The sequence below is a fragment of the Phacochoerus africanus genome, chromosome 10 (genome assembly GCF_016906955.1).
Source record: "Phacochoerus africanus isolate WHEZ1 chromosome 10, ROS_Pafr_v1, whole genome shotgun sequence".
In the NCBI taxonomy this organism is placed as follows: domain Eukaryota; kingdom Metazoa; phylum Chordata; class Mammalia; order Artiodactyla; family Suidae; genus Phacochoerus; species Phacochoerus africanus.
Genome location: NC_062553.1, coordinates 69,485,080 through 69,505,087, shown reverse-complemented (window position 1 = coordinate 69,505,087; position 20,008 = coordinate 69,485,080). Strand labels below are relative to the sequence as shown.

At 35.8% G+C, this 20,008-nt stretch overlaps 1 protein-coding gene across 4 annotated transcripts in view; it reads right to left on the bottom strand.

The window, feature by feature from the left end:
• Positions 1 to 20,008, bottom strand: part of ALB (albumin) — a 130,735-nt gene that overhangs the window by 16,884 nt on the left and 93,843 nt on the right. For 2 of the 4 annotated variants that reach the window (XM_047798996.1, XM_047798997.1), the window contains 3 exons: positions 2,568 to 2,605; positions 1,805 to 1,862; positions 820 to 952 (listed from right to left, as the gene is read on the bottom strand). In XM_047798996.1, the coding sequence (XP_047654952.1) occupies positions 820 to 952; positions 1,805 to 1,862; positions 2,568 to 2,605 (229 nt within the window). Of the gene's footprint in view, positions 1 to 819; positions 953 to 1,804; positions 1,863 to 2,567; positions 2,711 to 20,008 lie in introns of those variants that run through there. The other 2 variants (XM_047798998.1, XM_047798999.1) reach the window with 2 other exon arrangements.

Below are 20,008 nucleotides of genomic sequence, written 5' to 3'. Positions count from 1 at the left end.
AGCACAGGGAATTCTACCCAGTATTGTGTGATAATTCACATGGGAAATGAATCTGAAAAGAATAGATATGTAACTGAATCACTTTGTTGTATAGCAGAAATAATCACAACATTCTAAATCAATTCTACTTCAATAAAACTTTTAAAAAATGAAAAAAAAAGCCTTGAGGAAGAAGTACATATAGAGAGAAATAAGAGGAGAAAATCCTTCAGTGATAAATAAAAAATTGCCTTGTCCCCAGAAAGCTAAGTATAAAGCAGTGAGAGAAACATAAACTTACCCTTATATTGTAGATCTATCTGAAAATATCAAAAGTTCAAAGTCCTGATATTTTATGGTATGTAAAAATATGAATGGGGAGTTCTCATTGTGGCTCAGTGGTTAATGAACTCAACTAGTATCCATGAGGATGCAGGTTCCATCCCTGGCATCGCTCAGTGGGTTAAGGACCTGGTGTTGCCATTGGCTGTGGTGTAGGTCACAGACACAGCTCGGATCTGGTGTTGCTGTAGCTGTGGCATAGGCAGGAGGTTACAGCTCCGATTCGACCCCCAGCCTGGGAACCTCCATATGCCACAGGTGCGGCCCTAAAAGGACAAAAAACAAAACAAACAACAACAACAACAAAACCAACCTGTGGTTATAGCTAGGACATCTCTGTGACAGAAGAAATAATGGCTCTACCCACTTTTGAGGATTGCTCACAACTATGGTCACTTAGTAATCACCGAGAAAACTAAAAGGGGATTTTTTCCCTTTTAAATGTCCAAGGGTACATAAAAGCAGAAGAAATACTATCCTAAAGCAGAGTATACTTACAATTGACTTGTCACAATTTTCAGCTGACTCATCAGCAACACATGTTTTTGCAAACTCTGTTACTTCCTTCACTAATTTCACATGCTCTTCATATGGGCATTGCTGGAGATGCTGAGAAAAGGCAATCAGCACTCTGAAACAAAGGACGTAGAAAATGTAACAAAATTTTAATATACAGTACATTGCTAAGCTAGAAAACAAATTGTGTGTCTGTATATCTATATTTTACACATCTTTCTTACTCTTAGCCAGAAAGCCTGTTCACATTATCTGTGATCTGAGGCCTAACGAAGTATATGTGGCTTCAGAAGCCAAGGATGTATATTTCCACTATTTTAAAATACAGACGCATCATGTCAGAAGATGCATACACACAGAGCAAACAGGTAAAATGTATTCGAATAGACCTAGTTACTAAGACTGGGACATTACCTAGGCTAACTATTTAAAACAAACAAACAAACAAACAAACAAAAAACCACACACACTCATCTTATTTAATCAGGCTGTAGGATGAGATAGACCTTGAAAAATAAACTGTTTTCTCACTATTTATTAGATTAAAAAAATTGAAATTATCTCAAGAAACCACAGAACTATTTGCTAGGGAAAGCGAGTTGTGAACGAATCACATAGCAAAATCCTTCCCCCCATGCAGGCTATACAAGATTTCCAGAGCTACACTGTCCAACATAGTTGCCATTAGCCATAAGTGACGATGTAGATTTAAATAAATTAAAAGTAAATGCTGTTTAAATTTTTGATCCTCAGTTGTACTCGTCATATATATTTAAAGTACTCCGTAGCCACATGTGGCCAATGGCAACTGTCGGACAACACCAATAGAGGATATTTCCACCAACGCAGAAAATTCTACTGGAGGGACTGCTCTAGAATCTCTGATGGCGGGGGAATATGAGGGCGTCAAAATAATAACCGACACTAATAGAAACATTAAATTTGAATCTTCAATATTTTAACTTACAGGCCTTTGAAATATTGTTCTCCCAAATCTTTAAACCGATGAGCAATTTCACTCTTGTCTGGGGAAAAGAGGGGGGGAAAATGTTTTGCTTAAATTCTGACGAAACAACCAGTTAAGATAATATTTTTTGTTTCTCTCCATTTGACTTAGGCATTCATTTGCTCCTAGATACTGGGCTCTGATCTTTACAGAAAATCTTAGGACGGTGGTAAATTTCTTCTTTTGCATTTAAACAGAAGAGTTATTTAATCGCCCGTGATATTATTTGAAAAACCATTAAAATCATTAAATATTTATGGCTTTCTATTCAAACTTGGATAAGATCTAATGTTCATTTAGTATCTATTACCAGCTACTGAGAGGATGGTCTGAAATGAAAAATATAAATGCAAATTCTTTTTATAAAGTGTTTGTATATTCTTAATATAAACCAAGGTGTAAGGTACAGTGAATAGGCCTTTAGGAATTTGGAATTTTTAATTCCGTCTTCAACTGCACTCTGTGAAGTGTAAGTCACTCTGCATAAGCTCCTTCATGTGCAAAAGGAAATTATAGTTACTAAACAATTCTCACTATTTTTTCACCCAGCATGTTAGAAACATATTAATAAGATAACTTCCTAAGGGTTCGCAAATACAAAATATCATAACAGTCTAGAAATAAATGCTAAAGGAAAACTTAATTCATCAAAGATTCAAAGTTTACTGAAACTTTCTTTTACTAGGAAAATAAAAGTTGAACAATAGAAAAATCGAACTCTTACATGTATCTCGACGAAACACACCCCTGGAATAAGCAGAGCTGAAGAGAAAGAGAAGGGAAATAAAAGTCACCCACTTCATTGTGCCAAAGGCTTGTGGGGTTGATAGAAGAGAAAAGGTAGGACGAACAGAGGAAAGTCAGCACTAATATACTTCTTTAACCAATAATTGTAGATTATTAACTAGACTCATTTTTGTATTTCATTGGCTCACAACTGATTACAAAATTCATAGTTTTTTTTTGCCAAAAATGTGTTTGACTAAATCCCTTGCGTATGTTTGCCGTCTGGATCTGTTTTCTCCACAAGACCTTGTCAATGCATTAAAGTTATGTAAAACACCTTATCAAATTTTACATAAGAGTTTAAACGATTTGTACTATTACCATGATCTCTATCTGTGGTTTACCATTTGAACGTGTTAGTTTTCAAAATTTGCAAAAATTTAAGAAAACCAATGACTTAGCTTGGAAATAAGACATGTTAAAAGAGCTAAGCTCTGAATTGTATCTACTATTAATTACAAGTATGCTTTTATTGATAAGTAGTGAAAAATGCATACACACACGGGTGTGTGCATGCATGCATGCATGCATGCATGCACGCATTCGAGGGCTTCCATGGCTTTTCATTCTTCTGAAACTGTTCTGTCAAAAAAACCAGTGTCTCAAATGCAAACTAAGTCATAGCAACAATAACAACTAAAACGGATGTTGAGAAGTCCTACATTTTTACCTCAGCTCTGGCCCACTGGTGATTCAGGCTCTAGAGTAAAGTACTTAGAGGCAGTATGGTACCTCTCATGGAGATATGGGGAAGAAAATGGACACAATGGCAGCAGTGGTAATCTTTTCTATCATGATATACACAGGGTAGGCTGAGCCTGATTATACCATTAGTGGTTTTAAGAATCCTAGACCTTCTTTACCAGGCATTATATTCTTTCCATCCCTATTTCACATTTTTCTTCCTTTCTCGCTTTTACTAAAAAGGAAAGTCACATGCTCTTCTTCAATGTTATTTTAAATTTCAAAATAAATTTAACTTCATGTCTAAAAACAAAGATAATTTTTCAAAAATGTTCTTTCGAACTTCCTTCCTTACTTTTCCCACCCCAAATTCTGATCTATGCCTCTGAAGGACTATTCTCTCTCTGCCCTTTTGCTCTAAAGATGAAGAACTATGGATTTCATGAAGCTCCCTGGTGGTGCAATGGGTTAAGGCGTTTCCACAGCGGTGGCACTGGTTGCAGCTGCAGCACCCGTTAGATCCCTGGTCCAGGAACTTCCACATGTCATCGACACAGCTGAGAAGAAGAACTACGGATTTCAATCAAAAGAAAAAGGAAAACTAACCGCCTCTGATACTTTGATACTACAGAACAATAATTAGTATCAAGCCAGTCATTTCAGTTAATTAAATAACCAAGTCAATCAAACTGTCAGCCATGTCACTCTGTGGCACATATGGCACAGACACAAGTAAATACTTAAAAGAAGTATTATTTTTCCTATTCAGTCATATGATGAAAGAAATATATTTCCTATGACCTTTTTTTTTTTCACTTCTCAGGTATGGGTACTAATTAAATAGTCAAGCACAAAAGAGGAGATGATAGGAAAACAGGCAATAAGACAATATTTTGACAGATTACAGAGGTAGATAATACAGATAGATGATTAGCTACCTAGCTAGACAGAGCTGATAGATTTTTTTTTTAATGGCTCCATAAATAACAGAAATAGACTTGTCTTTCTGGGCACAGCTGAACAGAAATAAGTGAATGTCTGTCTATGGAATTGTTTCCATTGGAGAAAATCATTTTTTAAAGACTAAAATCCAATACTAGAAGAGAAAAAAGGCAGCTATTCTAATTTTCTAAATTTAAAAAAAATTATATCAACTTTGAGCTTCTGAGAAAAAGGCATCTTTTATTTGAAGTCAGTGTTCCTCATGAGTCCTCTGGGAAGGCTTTATTAAACACGCAGTCCTTATCCTTGGATATAATTGTATTACTAATTCACAGAATCAGGCTTTTGTCACTCACACATATACTTTGTGCATATTTTTTATTTGACGAATGAAAAGAAAAATATTAGTCTCTCCACCTACTTTGCACTGCAATTGTAATAAAATGGTAAATACAGAAAACCCCGAAAATCAAATTCATTACAATTTTAGAAACTTAAAATTGATATTCTTATATTTAATGAAGATCACAGAGTTTTCAAATATAAAACTGAAAACACCTGAAAGGTTATTTCCTTATATCTGGAATCTAATATACGACACAAATGAAACTTTCCACAGAGAAGAAACTCATGGACTTGGAGAACAGACTTGTGGTTGCCAAGGGGGAGGAGGAGGGAGTGGGATGGACTGGGAATCTGGGGTTAATAGATGCAAACTATTGCATTTGGAATGGATAAGCAATGAAAGCCTGGTGTATAGCACTGGGAACTATATCTAGTCATTTGTGATGGAGCATGATGGAGGATAATGTGAGAAAAAGAAGGTATATATGTATGTGTGACTGGGTCACTTTGCTGTACAGTAGAAAATCAGCAGAAAACTGTAACCAACTATAATGGAAAAAATAAAACTCATTTTAAAAAAGAATGTTTCCTGTGAATAGCATAATGAAATTTCTGTGTATGTATCCTCTTTAAAGATTAGCAGATGGTTGAGAAATTAAAATATATAATTCTTAACACTATCTGCCTTAAAATTATTAACTTTTAAGAAACCCTTGAATATTTGCATCTTGTAGGTTCCCAAAGTAAGGGTACCTACATTTTTCTTCTATTAATTCTGAGTATATATTCTAAACTGAGATGAATAAAATTACATAATTGTTGTTTATTTCTAAGTATTCTGTTCTTCAAGATTTTAAACCCTTGTATTTAGTTATTCACCTAAGGAATCTGGCACGAGAGTAAATGTGAATATTTAAACCAAGAGTTTTAAATATGGCTTACAGAAACTACTTCTAAATAAATAGGAAACTAGCTCCAATAATTTTTCAATGTGTTCCTAATTTTATGGGAGAAGTTTAAAGAGATAGTAGTTAAGATTACTTCCTATGGAAAGAGTTAATTATGTGCTGATCATTTGGAAGAGAAAAAAATACCTCAGTTGAAATATTTTATCCCCTTGTCCTTCATTTTTTGCATTCATTTTGACAGGAAAGAAAAGGCACAGATTTGAAGCAGATGAAGTATCTCTTGGACCAGTCCCCCACTTCCTTGCCATCCTAATCATAAACTTAAACCTATACCCTCCTGCTACCTTCGGGATCCCTGCAGCTTCCATCAAGTCATTCAAACCAGGTTTCCCTCCATTTGTCCATTTTCCTTCTTCAACCTTTTTGCCATCTCCTTCTGTAATAGATTATTACTTCTGGGTTGCCTTCAGTTAGAAATCAAGGGAAACATATGCATTAAAATGGGACAACAATGACTGATAATAGCCTCAGTATTACAACACAGACTTTCTAGAAACATTTAACCCAAAGTCACTCCAAAATGTGGGAAATTTGGATTTATTTGGAGGGAAATTTAAGAACAGAAAAATCATTTCTTAACATTCTTCCTATTATGCATTGGACATATGTGTGGATGTCCACATATAGGTAGGATAGATCTTATTTATCATTGAAGAGCCTGGACTGTTTTCTAAAAACACAGAAGGATAGAAAAGTGAAAGAGTATTAGGCATCAAACTAATTGAAATATGGTAAGCAATTTAATTTCTTATTCACTTATGAAGATACATTTCCCATTAATAAAAGAAAATAGTCCAAATTGTATGAACAATATAGGCATTTCTAATGCAAACATAAAATTTGTAATGTAATTCAAATATCAATTGTCCCTTCATAGCCCTCCATAAACACTTGCATTAGTGAGAAAAATCTTTTTTTTTTTTTTTTTTTGGCCTTTTGTCTTTTTAGGACCACACCCACGACATGTGGTGATTCCTAGGCTAGGGGTCTAATCGGAGATACAACTGCCGGCCTACACCACAGCCACAGCAACGCCAGATCTGAGCCACATCTGCAACCTACATCACAGCTCACGGCAACCCCAGATCCTTAACCCACTGAGCGAGGCCAGGGATCAAACCCATAATCTCATGGTTCCTAGTCGGATTTATTTCCAATGTGCCATGGCAGGAATCCCAGTGAGAAAAATCTTTGCTGAAAAAATCATAGGGGATAAAGGGAAGAAAGTTTACATTATAAAAACCACACTAAATTACCATCCTTGGCTTGTCCCATCTCTTAAGTCCAGATCTCTCCAAAGCACCCATGGCAGGAGGGTCCCTTTTCCATCTTTCATCATGCTACACTGGGCATCTAGAATTTAGGTCTACTTTCTCTCAGATTTACTTAAAACTTCTCAACTCTTTACTATGCAGTTTAATTCATCTCAATGTCAATTTCTAGCTGCAAACTCAAGTGTGCAGATCTGTCTATATCTTTAGGCCATATGGGTCAAGCTGGATTAAATCATCTTTAAGGACACTTCTGCCTTGAACATTCTGTGATTCCATATTCCCAATGAAACAGTCATAGAATGAGTAAAGGGCCTGACTGGTAGAATGACTATATCAAGTTAAGGAATTGGGATCCAGATCTGCGAATCTGTTCATCGCTGAGCTGCCCATGAGTTCCTTAGGCATCAGGAACTCTTCAGGTTAAGAGTCTTAAGAAATGAACAGGTCATTTCACTTCTCTAAATTATAGAAATAAAATAACACTTTCTCATATCTTTTTATCATTTTTCCAATCCAAGAAAAATATAACTGATGCCTGAAATCCATGTTATCTGCTCTTTGTATAAGTTAACAACAGAGTAAATGCAATTAATGCAAACATAGAAAAATGCAATTAATGCTAGTAACTTCTCTTTCATAATAATAGCAACAGATGGAAATCAAACAGAAATTAATACATTACTGGGGGTTTAATTGTCCTTAATATAATAATATAATAAAAAGTCTCTTCATATTATAAATTTCTTTCCAAATGTAATTCAAGGGACTTATTACTTAAAAGGATATTAGTTACAAATGCAACTATTTTTAACCTCTTGTAAAAAAGCAAATGTTTTGTAGCTAAAACAATCCTATATTAAAAACATCGGTTGATAAAATTCAGAAAGTTTTCATAAAAGGGTAATTTTTTTTTCTCCTTGATGTCTTCTAAAGCTTCAAATTTATCAGATGTTTTCTAGCCTCCCATTGGTGGACTTCAACTAAAACTTCTCTAGCCTGCCCCCCACCTGAGCCTTACACTTTAAGTCTTAAAATTCTCATCAGCTTTTCAAGCATCTATGTAGGGGCTAATATCAAGAAATGAATTATTTGATCCGAAGAAACTTGTAACTTTTAAGAAATATATCAAACAAATAATTGGCATAATTTTCTTTTTTTAAGAGAAATCCAAGTCTAGCCTATATAATGTAATAAAGTATATAATATAAATATTTTTGAAATGATCTTAAATATAATTATGAATTGTTCACTATTAGTTTGTCATTAAGTAGACATTTAAAAGAGCAAAATTCTTTTATTAGAATAATATTTAGAGGCTTGAAGTTTCCATTTGCAAAAATAGCTATTTGGTAATAACCTGTTGAAATGAAAATATGCTTTCAAACAGCATGAAGAAATTTCAGCAGCATATAATGTTGACAAAATGGCATGCTCTTTCCAAAATGCTTCTGATTCACAGTTGTAAAATATTTAGAATATTTAATACAAATAGTTTAAGTTATTAGATGAAATATATACAATTACTATTTCAATTCGATTTTAATTTTTATATTTATATTAGATATTCATTCATTCATTAAAATTATAAAAATTAGCCTCTCAGCATTTAGTGCCTTGAATGCAAATGACCGTTATTGATGAGTTCAAATTTCTCTTCAGTATTACGTGGAAAATTGGCAAAAAATGCACATTGAGAATCATGGTATCTAAAAGCAAACATTGTCCTGGCATCAACAAATGCGCTATTTACTTAGGAACATCAGCGTTCTTGCTGACAAGCACAGTTCTGAAACAATGTTTCAGACTTATTACTTATTATTTTAAGTAGCCACCTAGCCCTTCATTCATGCTGGAAATGTATGGGGTGCTCACTTGCAAAGCATTTCCTAGGATGTGAGGTTAAAAACAATAAAAACAAGACACAGTCCCTGACTCTTAAGTTCTTAAAGCCCTCCATAGGTCATGAAGCAGCCAGTTTAATAGGGAAGACAGACAAACTGGAAGATAGTTACAATACAACATTGTAAAGTACTGTGCATGTAGAACACAAAGGACTCCTGGGGTGATAAAAAAGTATCAGAGGAGAAGCTATAAATCCAAGGACAATCTCACACACAAATAAGATATACGGGCTCTAAACTCTTCAGCTAACTATGCAACTTAACAGACAAAAGCTTGAAAGTTGCATGCTCTGGATTCATTTTTGCTTGTGAAGGAATTGTCACCTGAAGAAATGGAATGAGTAGGTAGAGGATTGAGGGAAGTAAGGAGGGTATGAATATGTGTAATTTCTAAATGTTTGAGAAAAGATCAAAATGCAGCAAGCAAAGAGTTAGACTTCAGTTTAGAAGACAATGAAATTTCCTGCAGGAGTAAGAAAGAAAAGAAAGGCAGGCTGGCAGTCAGAATAGAAAAGCAGAACTTGCAATTATTTGGATTTGCAGGCAAAGTTAAGGATGAGATAGGTCATCTTAATATTATAAATCCCAAAGGAACATATTCTTGCAGAAAGCTACAAAACTTGTATAGGGAAATAGTTCACTTGAGAGGACTGACAAAGTCAGTAGGCCACCCAAGTATTTAGTGATAAATACTTGTTTTTTATTCAAGCCATATTTATTTAATAATACCATGTGCCTGGAAATCTGTCTGAGAAGGCTTTCCTAGGAACATGACTTCTAAACTGAGACTTTTTAAAATGGGCATAAAGAAAGATGAAAGAAAATAGCCTTACAAGCACAGGGGAAAGAATGTGCTAATGCTTGAGAAAAGAAAGAGAATGAAAGAAACTGAGACCAGCTAGACACAGAGTTGAGGAGAAGCACAGTGTGAGATGAGATATGAGAGAAGATGGATTTGGAAGTCATCTTAGCTATAAGCAGTATTTTTGGTCTTCATTCTAAAAGCATTGAGAAGTTGAATGATATTATTAGCCCAATAACATAATCCGATCTATACTTTAGAAGACTACTCTGGTTGCAATGTGGGGAAGAGACTAGAGAAGGCAAGAGTATGTCTAGGAAGACTAGTCAGGGCACTAATGCAATATTCCTAGCAACAGATGGTGAGATCTTGAGTTATATCGATGGTATAGAAATGAAGGAATGGACAGATTGAAGAGCTTTTTAGGAGGGTACTGGTCTTGGACCCAAGCAAGGGAGCCCCTTCTCTGAAATCCATGCTTTAGAAGGCCCCCTCTGGCTTCTTCCAGCTACATTTTGTCCCAGCTGTGAGGCCAGTAACCATAAAACTCCTACAAGGAAACATAGGCAGAACACTCTTTGACATAATTGTGGCAATATTTTTGGGATCTATCTCCTAAGGCAAAGAAAACAAAAGCAAAATTAACTAATTAAACTTAAAAGCTTTTGCACAGCAAAAGAAACTATCGACAAAACAAAACAAAAAAAACAACCTACTGAATGGGAGAAAATATTTGCAAATGATATGACCAATGAGGGATTAATAGCCAAAATATATAAATAGCTTATACAACTCAATACCAAAAAAAATTCAATTAAAAAATGGGCAGAAAGCCTGAATAGACATTTTTCCAAAGAATACATAACAGATGGCCAGCAGACACATGAAAAGATGCTCAACATTGTCAATCATCAGGAAAATGCAAATCAAAATTGCAATGAGATTTTACTTCACGCCTATCTGAATGGCTATCATCAAAAAGACCACAAGGGTGTTCCCATTGTGGCTCAGAGGAAACGAACCCAATTAGTATCCATGAGGACATGGGTTTGATCCCTGGCCCCACTCGGTGGATTAAGGATGTGGTGTTGCCGTGAGCTGCAACATAGTTCGAAGTTATGGCTCAGATCTGGTGTTGCTGTGGCTGTGGTGTAATTGGAACCCTAGTCTGGGAACTTCCGTATGCCATAGGTGCAGCCCTAAAGGAAAAATTTTAAAATACCACAAAAAACAGATGGCAAGGATGTGGAGAAAAGGAAATACTTATACACTGTTGGCTGCATACACACACACACACACACACACACACACAGGAATACTACTCAGTCATAAAACAAGAATGAAATGCCATCTGCAGCAAAATGGATGGACCTAAAGATTATCATACTATGTGAAGTTAAGTCAGATGGAGAAAGACAAATATCATATGGTATCACTTATATGTAGAATCTAAAAAAAGGATGCAAATGAACTTATTTCCAAAACAGAAACAGACTTCAAAAACAAATTTATGGTTACTAAAGGGGAAAGGTTGGGGCAGGGCATAATTTAGGAATTTGGGATTAACATATACACAGTACTGTATATAAAATTAATAACCAAGAAGGACCTTCTGTAGAGCACAAAAAACTCAATATTCTGTAATAACATATATGGGAAAAGAATTTGAAAAAGAATAGACATATGTATATGTATAACATTCACTTTGCTATACCCCTGAAACTAACACAGCATTATAAATCAACTATGCTCCAATATAACATCAAAATTAAATTTTAAAAAAAGAGTGAAATGTTGCCATTTGCAATAACATGGATGAACCTGGAGGTTATTATGCTTGGTGAAATAAGTCAGACATAGAAAGACAAATACTGTATGTTATCACATATGTGGAATCTAAAAAGAAAAAAATAGGGAATATAACAAAAAAGAAACAGTCTGACAGATATAGAGAACAAACTAGTGGTTACCAGTGGGGAGAGGGAAGGGAGGAAGGGCAAGTCAAGGGCAGGGGATTAAGAGGTACAAACTGCTATGTATAAAACTAATAAGCTATAAAGATACATCACACAGTGTCAGAAATATAACCAATATTTTATAATAACTATAAATGGAGTAAAATCTTTTAACATTGTGGATCATTATATCATACACCTGAAACATATCATATTATAAATCAAATATACCTCAATAATTTTTTTAAACAAAAGAACATTGCCAAAAAAAAGAGAGAGATGTCAAGGAGATAGTTACAGAGTTTAGAGGTCAGTGGCAAGGCCTAAGCTTGGAATATTATTTGTGAGTCATCAAGCCGTACAAGATGGAGATAGCTTGGGAAGAGAGTAACACGGGACAAGGAGAGGCCCTTCATGGAATGGAAAGATCAGAGACCAAAGGATGGGTGGCCAGAGAAGAGGAGACAAATCAAGCAGTGTTATTCCAGGGAATGAAAGGGAAGAGAATGTTTGAGTGGAATTCCAGGGAATGAAAGGGAAGAGAATGTTCGAGTGGAATAGGTAAAGTGTTACAAATATCACTGACAGCGATGGTAAATAGAATTGAAGTAATCACTGTTGCAAGGGCATTGCGAATGTCCTTAATAGAGCATCTGATGGGATAATGAGACCAAAAACCAGACTATAGTGGCTAGAGAAATAAATGGAAGATGAATAAGTACATGCGGTATGGAGAACTCGTTCCAAGAAATGTGGATATGAAGGAGGACAAATGAAGAGGGTTGAGGATCGGTGAAAGTTTTCACTGATGAGCATTCAGAAGATAGTGACAAGGGGTTCCACTGATTGTGACTTTTATTTTTTTCTATACGGGAGGGATTGCTAAGAATGAAGAGCTTGGAGCTGAATAGTTGAGGGCAATAGAGAAAGTTGAGGTAGTCATAAAAATGAGGATGTGCACCGAGCAGAGAGACGTATTACCTTGGGCTAAACTGAAAAGTAAGAAAGTCTATATCTGTGGCACTCATCTCCCACTCCAACCTGTCCCTAGGGCTCATGATCAAGCCTCTCTCCCATTCCACTGCCCTCTGCACATCTCAAATGCATGTCTTCAATGCACCACAGCATTGCTTTTCTCTTGGGTGCACCTAAGCCTCCACTGGCACCCTACCTCTACTTGATGTGCCTCCTGTCTAATATACACCCCACGCCAAAACTGTCATGTCTGAATTTGTGGGCAAATTCAGGTGGATTTTAAAGATCAACAGTCTTATGAAACCAACTCCACAAAATCTGAGTCTGTCTTTACCTCAGCTCCTCTCAATTTCCTCAATACTCTATTTCCTCCACAAAACCACACTTCAACTTCTTAGAAATAAAAGCATTTTAGAAGGATGGCTATTCTGTCAGTGAATCTCAGGTAGCCAAGTGAAGAAGCAGAACCTGGGGCTGTGTTTCCATAGTTATTCAACATTCACCATGTAGGTCCTGTCCTACTAGGACAGAGGTTAATTGACCCTTGTAAATAGACTTTAAAGCCTGAACTTTGGTGTGTGAACTTTGGAATCTCTATCTGGTTGTTCAGAAACTTATTTTTCTCTTTTTCCTTTTCGGATCATTAAGTTTGTTAGATCAATGTTTCCTTACAATTGAAATGCAGTAATTTATGTCTGATAGCCCCATTGCAGTAAGGTCCTTGAAGGCGTAATCCATGTATTATCACTGCTATGTCTAACGCCAGATCCAGGGCATGCCTGAGATATGGAAGCCATTCAAAACTTTGACAGTTTAATTTGACTGAGCAAGAGTCACCTGCATCCATGTGGTAAGAGGACATGAGCACCTTGATTTTGATACTATACGTCCTCCCCAGGACATAACAATTAAATTGTTTAATTTCTCACTGGAGTGCAACCTGGGGATTAGTTTAGTTAGAGAGATAAAACGGAGGCAAACAGGTTAACAGAAGCTGACTTACTTCAGTCCTGACCAATTAAAGAAGCTAAAACATGCTTTCCATTAGGCATACAGAGATCTATTTAAATATCCCAGCATATATCCCATTGGCCCAGCAGCTATATTCATTGTCCAGAATTTTGCTCAATTCCTAGCCTGCTGCCATATGGCTGATACTTCCTTGCATTCCCCACCCAAATTCAAGTCCCAAGACAAAGCTAATTCCCATTTATATTCTTTCATATGCAGTTTAGGTGAGTGAACAAAGGGGGAGCTGGATAAGTTCAAATACGAAAATCTTTCCAATGACTCAACCACCCTGAGAAGCAAGGCCATCTGTAGAGAAACTTGCTCAAGGCCACTTACTGCATGGGTGCTATTGCTTCTTCATCAGTCAGGTTAAACTGACAGCTACCATAACCTAAAGCAGTCCATTCAAAGGTCACTTTTTGGTTCATTTTGACTATACCTTAAAATTATGAGTATATTCCTGGGAAAATTCAAATACAGAATGTGTCTGAAGGGATGATGAAGGGAAGATATAAGTAACATTCCTTATCAATTGAAAAAAATTCTTGTGTATAGTCAGATGTTAATACTGATATCCTTTTTGTTAAATAAAATGTTTTTATAGAAAAATGATTATTTCTAATATTCTTTGTTATCTACACCCTAGGAATGTCTAACTAACTAATTCATGTGTTGGGGAGTCTCAGTTTTTGTAGCCATGATCATTTAGGAAGAATTTCTATACCCTGTGGACTTAAACTTATTTCCTAAAGCCTCATAGCACAGTTCAAAATCTATATTAGCTTGTTCCTTATTGCCAAAAATCTCTACGACTCACCAACTACAATAAGGTCCTGATTTTCAACTACCTTTAGAACGTTTTTTTAAACAGGGTCACAACATAAATTTTGCATCATTACCAGTATTTTTTAGTAAAATAAAATGAACAGAATTTATCAGAGTGCATTACATTATAGTAGGGTAAATAATCATTTAGCGAAATGCTTTCTATATTTGTCTATATTAGTTCATTACGTAAGATATATTTCTTAGTGTGGTCACTGTCAAAACACTTGAAGTTCTAGTCCTCCCCTTAAAATCCACTTGACATAAGCCCAGTATGTCAGTATATTCATAATCATTTTGTCATCTTCCCACCATGACCCTCATCTATTTTTTTTTTCCAAATTTATGTTTGGCTTATTAGTCTCTGATTCTCCATGCCACTCATTTTTAAACCATATAGTAATTTTAATACTTCCTTCTCCTTAATCTCAAGTACCCAATCTGCCCCTAAATAATCATGATCCATCCTTTAAAAATATCACATTTAACCACATTCCCCAAAACACTGGCACAACTCTGGTTCAGACTAACCAACAAATCATGGATGAGTTATTATTTTTAAAAAAGTAGTAAATTTTTTTTGGCTGTGCTGCAGCATGTGGAAGTTCTCGGGCCAGGGATTGAACCCACACCACAGCAGTGACTTAAGCCACAGCAGTGACAATGCTGGATCCTTAACCCACTGAGCCACCAGGGAACTCCATTTGTTTGAGTTTTTTTAACAATAAACTCTTAATTATTGTTCATACCTCAAGTCCTTATATACTCTGATTAATCCTAAAACTTTCCTCTCCTTAAAGATTTTTAATGCTCCCGCATTGTATTTTAAATGGATTCCAGTCTCCTTATTCTGGTATTCAAAATGTTCAGGAATCAGATTCCACCAGTTTATAACATCCATGAAATCAGAGGCTTTATCTTTCTCCATCATTGCAATATTCCCATGGATAGCACATGACTGGCATATAACATATATTCAGTATTCGTTGAGTGGGGTGAGTAAATAAATGAACACATAACTGAAGGAATGATTTCTGTAGCATAATCTTTTATTTCTCTTTCACACATAAATTCCCCTGTTAAGTCAGTAACACTCAGTGTAACATTTTTTTGCAACCCTGCAAAGCATAGAATGGCATGATGGGTGAGAAGACTGAGCAAGGAGCTGCAAGGTCACATCCATCTTCCCTAGCATACCAAGTTCATTTCCAGACCAAGGTTTCTGCTTATTAGGTGATCTCCCATCATGATGACTTCCCCCTGACTTCCATTTATAGAAATCCTCCTCCCCTTCAGACCACATCTCAGAACATTCTCTCTCCCAGCCTTGCAGTCTTCTGATAATGTCTCTTCTGATAATGTCTATTACTTTGTTTTAGTCCTTAGTCATACTTCTTGAATTTTATGGTAACAATTTAATTTAAAAATTATGATTATTTTCTTTTTGGCTTTTTAGGGCCACACCCACAGCATGTGGAGATTCCCAGGCTAGGGGTCTAATCAGAGCTGTAGCTGTTGGCTTACACCACAGCCACAGCAATGCCAGATCAGAGCCGTGTCTGTGTCTGTGTGGGAACTCCAAAAATTATAGTTATTTTACAAGAGTAAAGATTTGTAGCTCTACTCATGCAGAAGTGTATCTGATTAGCTGTGCACAGTTTGTTTTAGAGGGCTTCCAAAAAATTATGGCCTTTTCCCACGTTTTTCACTTATTTTCATTTTTTTCTTAGCAAAATGGTTGAAGTGAGGTACTAATGCTCCAGCTACCTTGGAGACTGATGGAATAGCAGCACTAAACAAGCCTTCAGATTTTGTCTATATATCTCACCTACTTATCTCATTTGGAAATACAATCACTGGATAGGGACTCAGAGGAATTCTATAGATTGCTTAATATGTAGCATGTGTGGCTTCTCAGTAAATGTAACAGGAGTACAGCAAAGCCATATTGCGTATTCTTAAACATTGGCTGGCCCTTTAAATTCTTTTGCAACCAGTCAAACTCTTGACAATTGCTCTGCTTCCATCACAGAAAACAACTCACCTTTTGCAATTGTGCTCCAGACATTGCCTACACTGGCTTTCCTTCATGATTTCTACAAGGGATCCACTGTATACTTCTAATGGTTGTTCTGTAAAGCTTGGTAACTTTTACCTTTACACTCAGCCAATGAAATATGTTTAAATGTGAAAGAAAAAAAAGAGTAAAAATTTGTCTTATTTATTGTATTTTCCACAAAATTTCAGTCCAGTACTAGACACCGAGTAGAGAGTTAGTAAACCCGTTAATTAAAATTAATGAGTAAAAATGTGCAAAAGGATTATATAGTGGGAAAAAAAACAAGGAATGCTATTAAATATCCATCTCTAACAAATTTAAGAGACACACAAGTAATCTATACCTTCCTGGCATGTAATTTTTTTTTTCATTTTAAAGTTTTATTGAAGTATAGTTGATTTACAGGGTTATGACAATTTTTGCTCTAGAACAAAGTGATTCAGTTATACATATACACACATTCATTCTCTTTCAGAGTTTTTTCCCAGATAGATTATCCCAGAATGTTGGGTAGTTGGAGTTCCTGTTGTGACTCAGAAGTAACCCACAAGGTCAATGGTTTGATCCCTGGCCTCGCTCAGTGGGTTAAAGATCCAGTGTTGTCGCTTGGATTTGACATTGCTGTGGCTGTGGTGTAGGCCAGCAGCTACAACTCTGATTTGATCCCTAGTCTGGGAACTTCCATATGCCGCACCTTCTCCAGTATTTACTGTTTGTAGACTTTTTGATAATGGCCATGCTGGCTAGTGTAAACTGGTGCCTCATAGTAGTTTTGATTTTCATTTCTCTAATAATTAGTGAGCATCTTTTCATTTATTTTTTGGACATCTGTATATCTTGTTTGGAGAAGTGTCTATTTAGATCTTCTGCCCATTTTTTGGTTGAGTCCTTTGTTTTTTGGATATTGAGCTGTAGGTGTTTGTATATTTTAGAGATTAATCCCTTGTCAGGCATGTAGCATTTATAAGTATTCATTCACAAATATTTATTAAGCGAAACAGTAAATAAGAGAAAAATGGTTTCTAATCCAGTGTACATGAAAGCATAATGAAAGTGCATGGTCTCCCCAGATACCCATGGTCAGTTAATCTTCAACAAAGGAGGCAAGAATATAAAATAGGGGGAAAAAAGACAGTCTCTTTAGCAAGTGGTGCTGGGAAAACTGGACAACCGCATGTAAATCAATGAAACTAAAACACACTCTCACACCATGCACAAAAATAAACTCAAAATGGTTTAAAGACTTAAATGTAAGACAGGACACCATAAAACTCCTAGAAGAGAGCATAGACAAAACATCAACTGTACAAATGTTTTCTTAGGTCAGTCTCCCAAAGCAATAGAAATAAAAACAAAAACAAACAAATGGGACTTAATCAAATTTAAAAGTTTTTGCATAGCAAAGGAAACCATAAAAAACCCAAAAGATAACATAAGAATGGGAGAAAATAGTTTCAAATGTTGCAACCAACAAGGGCTTAATCTCCAAAGTATACAAACAACTCATACAATTCAACAGCAAAACAAACAAACAAACAACCCATTTGAAAAATGAGCAGAAGACCTGAATAGACATTTCTCAAAAGAAGACATAAGGATGGCCAACAGGCACATGAAAAATGCTCAGCATCACTAATTATCAAAGATATGCAAATCAAAACTACAGTAAGGTACCACCTCACACCAGTCAGAATGGTCATCATTAGTAAGTCTACGAATAACAAATGCTCCAGAAGGTGTGGAGAAAAGGGAACCCTCCTACTCTGTTGGCAGGAATGTAAATTGGTACAACCACTATGGAAAAAAGTATAGAGCTACCTCAGAAAACTAAATATATAAACTACTGTATGATCCAGCAATCCCACTCCTGGGCATATATCCAGGCAAAACTTTCATTGAAAAAGATACATGCATCCGTATGTTCACTGCAGCATTATTCACAATAGCCAAGACCTGGAGACAAACTAAAGTCCAACCACAGTTGAATGGATTAGGAAGATGTGGTACATATACACAACAGAGTACTACTCAACTATAAAAAAGAACAAAATAATGTTATTTTCAGCAATGTGGCTGGAACTAGAGACTCTTATGCTAAGTGAGGTAAGTCAGAAAGAGAAAAACAAATACCATATGATATCACATATCTGGAATCTAACATATGATGCAAATGAACCTAGCTACAGAAAAAAAAAAAAACTCATGGACATAGAGAACAGATTTATTATTGCCAAAGTGGGGGACTGAGAGTTTGGGGTTAGCAGATGCAAACTATTGCATTTGGAGTGGATAAGCAATGAGATTCTGCTGTAGAGCATAGGGAACTATATCTAATCACTTGTGATGGAACATAATGGAGGATATTATGAGAAAAAGAATGTATGTACACGTACAACTGGGTCACCTTGCTGTATAGCAGAAATTGACAGAACATAAATCAACTATAACAAAATTTTTTAATAAAAAATAAAGATAAAAATGGGCATTATGAAAAAAATGAGGCAACCATATTATTAAAAAAGTTCATAGGCTTATTGACAATATTGAAAATAATAATAATAGAAAGTTTTTGAGTTTTCATGACAACACTGCAAACACTAACTGAAATCTCAAGAACCTTTACATTAGGTTAGAACTACATGGACTGTACTGAAACAGTGTCAAGTAGGTTAAAAGGGAAATGGAAGCAGTTTATTTAACAAACATTTATAAAGTGCCTACAATGTGCCAATTCCTGTTCTCAGCAGTGCTCAGCATTATTTTTCATTCACTCCTCAGAAGAAATTTGTAAGGGCAACACAGTTTGTATCTTTATTTTACAACTGAGGATACTAAGGTTGAGGTAAAGTAACTGAGGTTAAGTAACTTGCCCAAGGTCAACAGTTAGTGAGCAAGAGAGCAAGGGTTATGAACTGACACAGTCTGGAGTCAGGAGGGTATAGGTCGAATCTATGATGCCCTTGAAAAAAAATTACAGAAGTTGTTCTCAATTGACAGTCTCTAAAAACTTTCACTATGTTTGCAGAGCTTATATCCACTGGCATTGGCTATAGAAATATATTTCCTTGAGCTTGAGCTGCAGAAGCTGGCATGAGGATCTAGGATTTTTGTTTTATGCTTTATTCTTTGTCCCTAAGTGTCATGAAGGACCTGCTTTTCACCTTTCCTGTAACAATCCCAGCAGTTACAGTAGCAAGAAAGATAGTTGGTAGAGGAGGCATTGCAAGCTGAAGAGGAAAACAGACATTGGCAGCCACACTCAGAATTAGGCAGTAAAGTATTCCTGAATATTCCACACTTCAGATAATCTGGAAGTAAATTAAAGCTGGAATCTACTATTTTGTATGATTTTATTTTACTATTTTAAAAACAGTCATGCAAACTTTATCTTAAAATATTTTAACTAATATTCTCTTCAGTCATTGCTTTGCTACTTTTAGAAGACCCATGGAAAGAACACTCTTTCATAACTCTAAAAGCAAAGTCCTTCTAAGCCGCATAAAGTCCTGGTCATCCAGGAAGACTAAATTTATGGTCATTTTCAGTATAGTTGTACTAATGAATGCCTTTCAAACTCAATAGGTTAGATGAGACATCTGTGGAATTTGTTTGAAAACTGCTCGATTAGCGGAGACAGA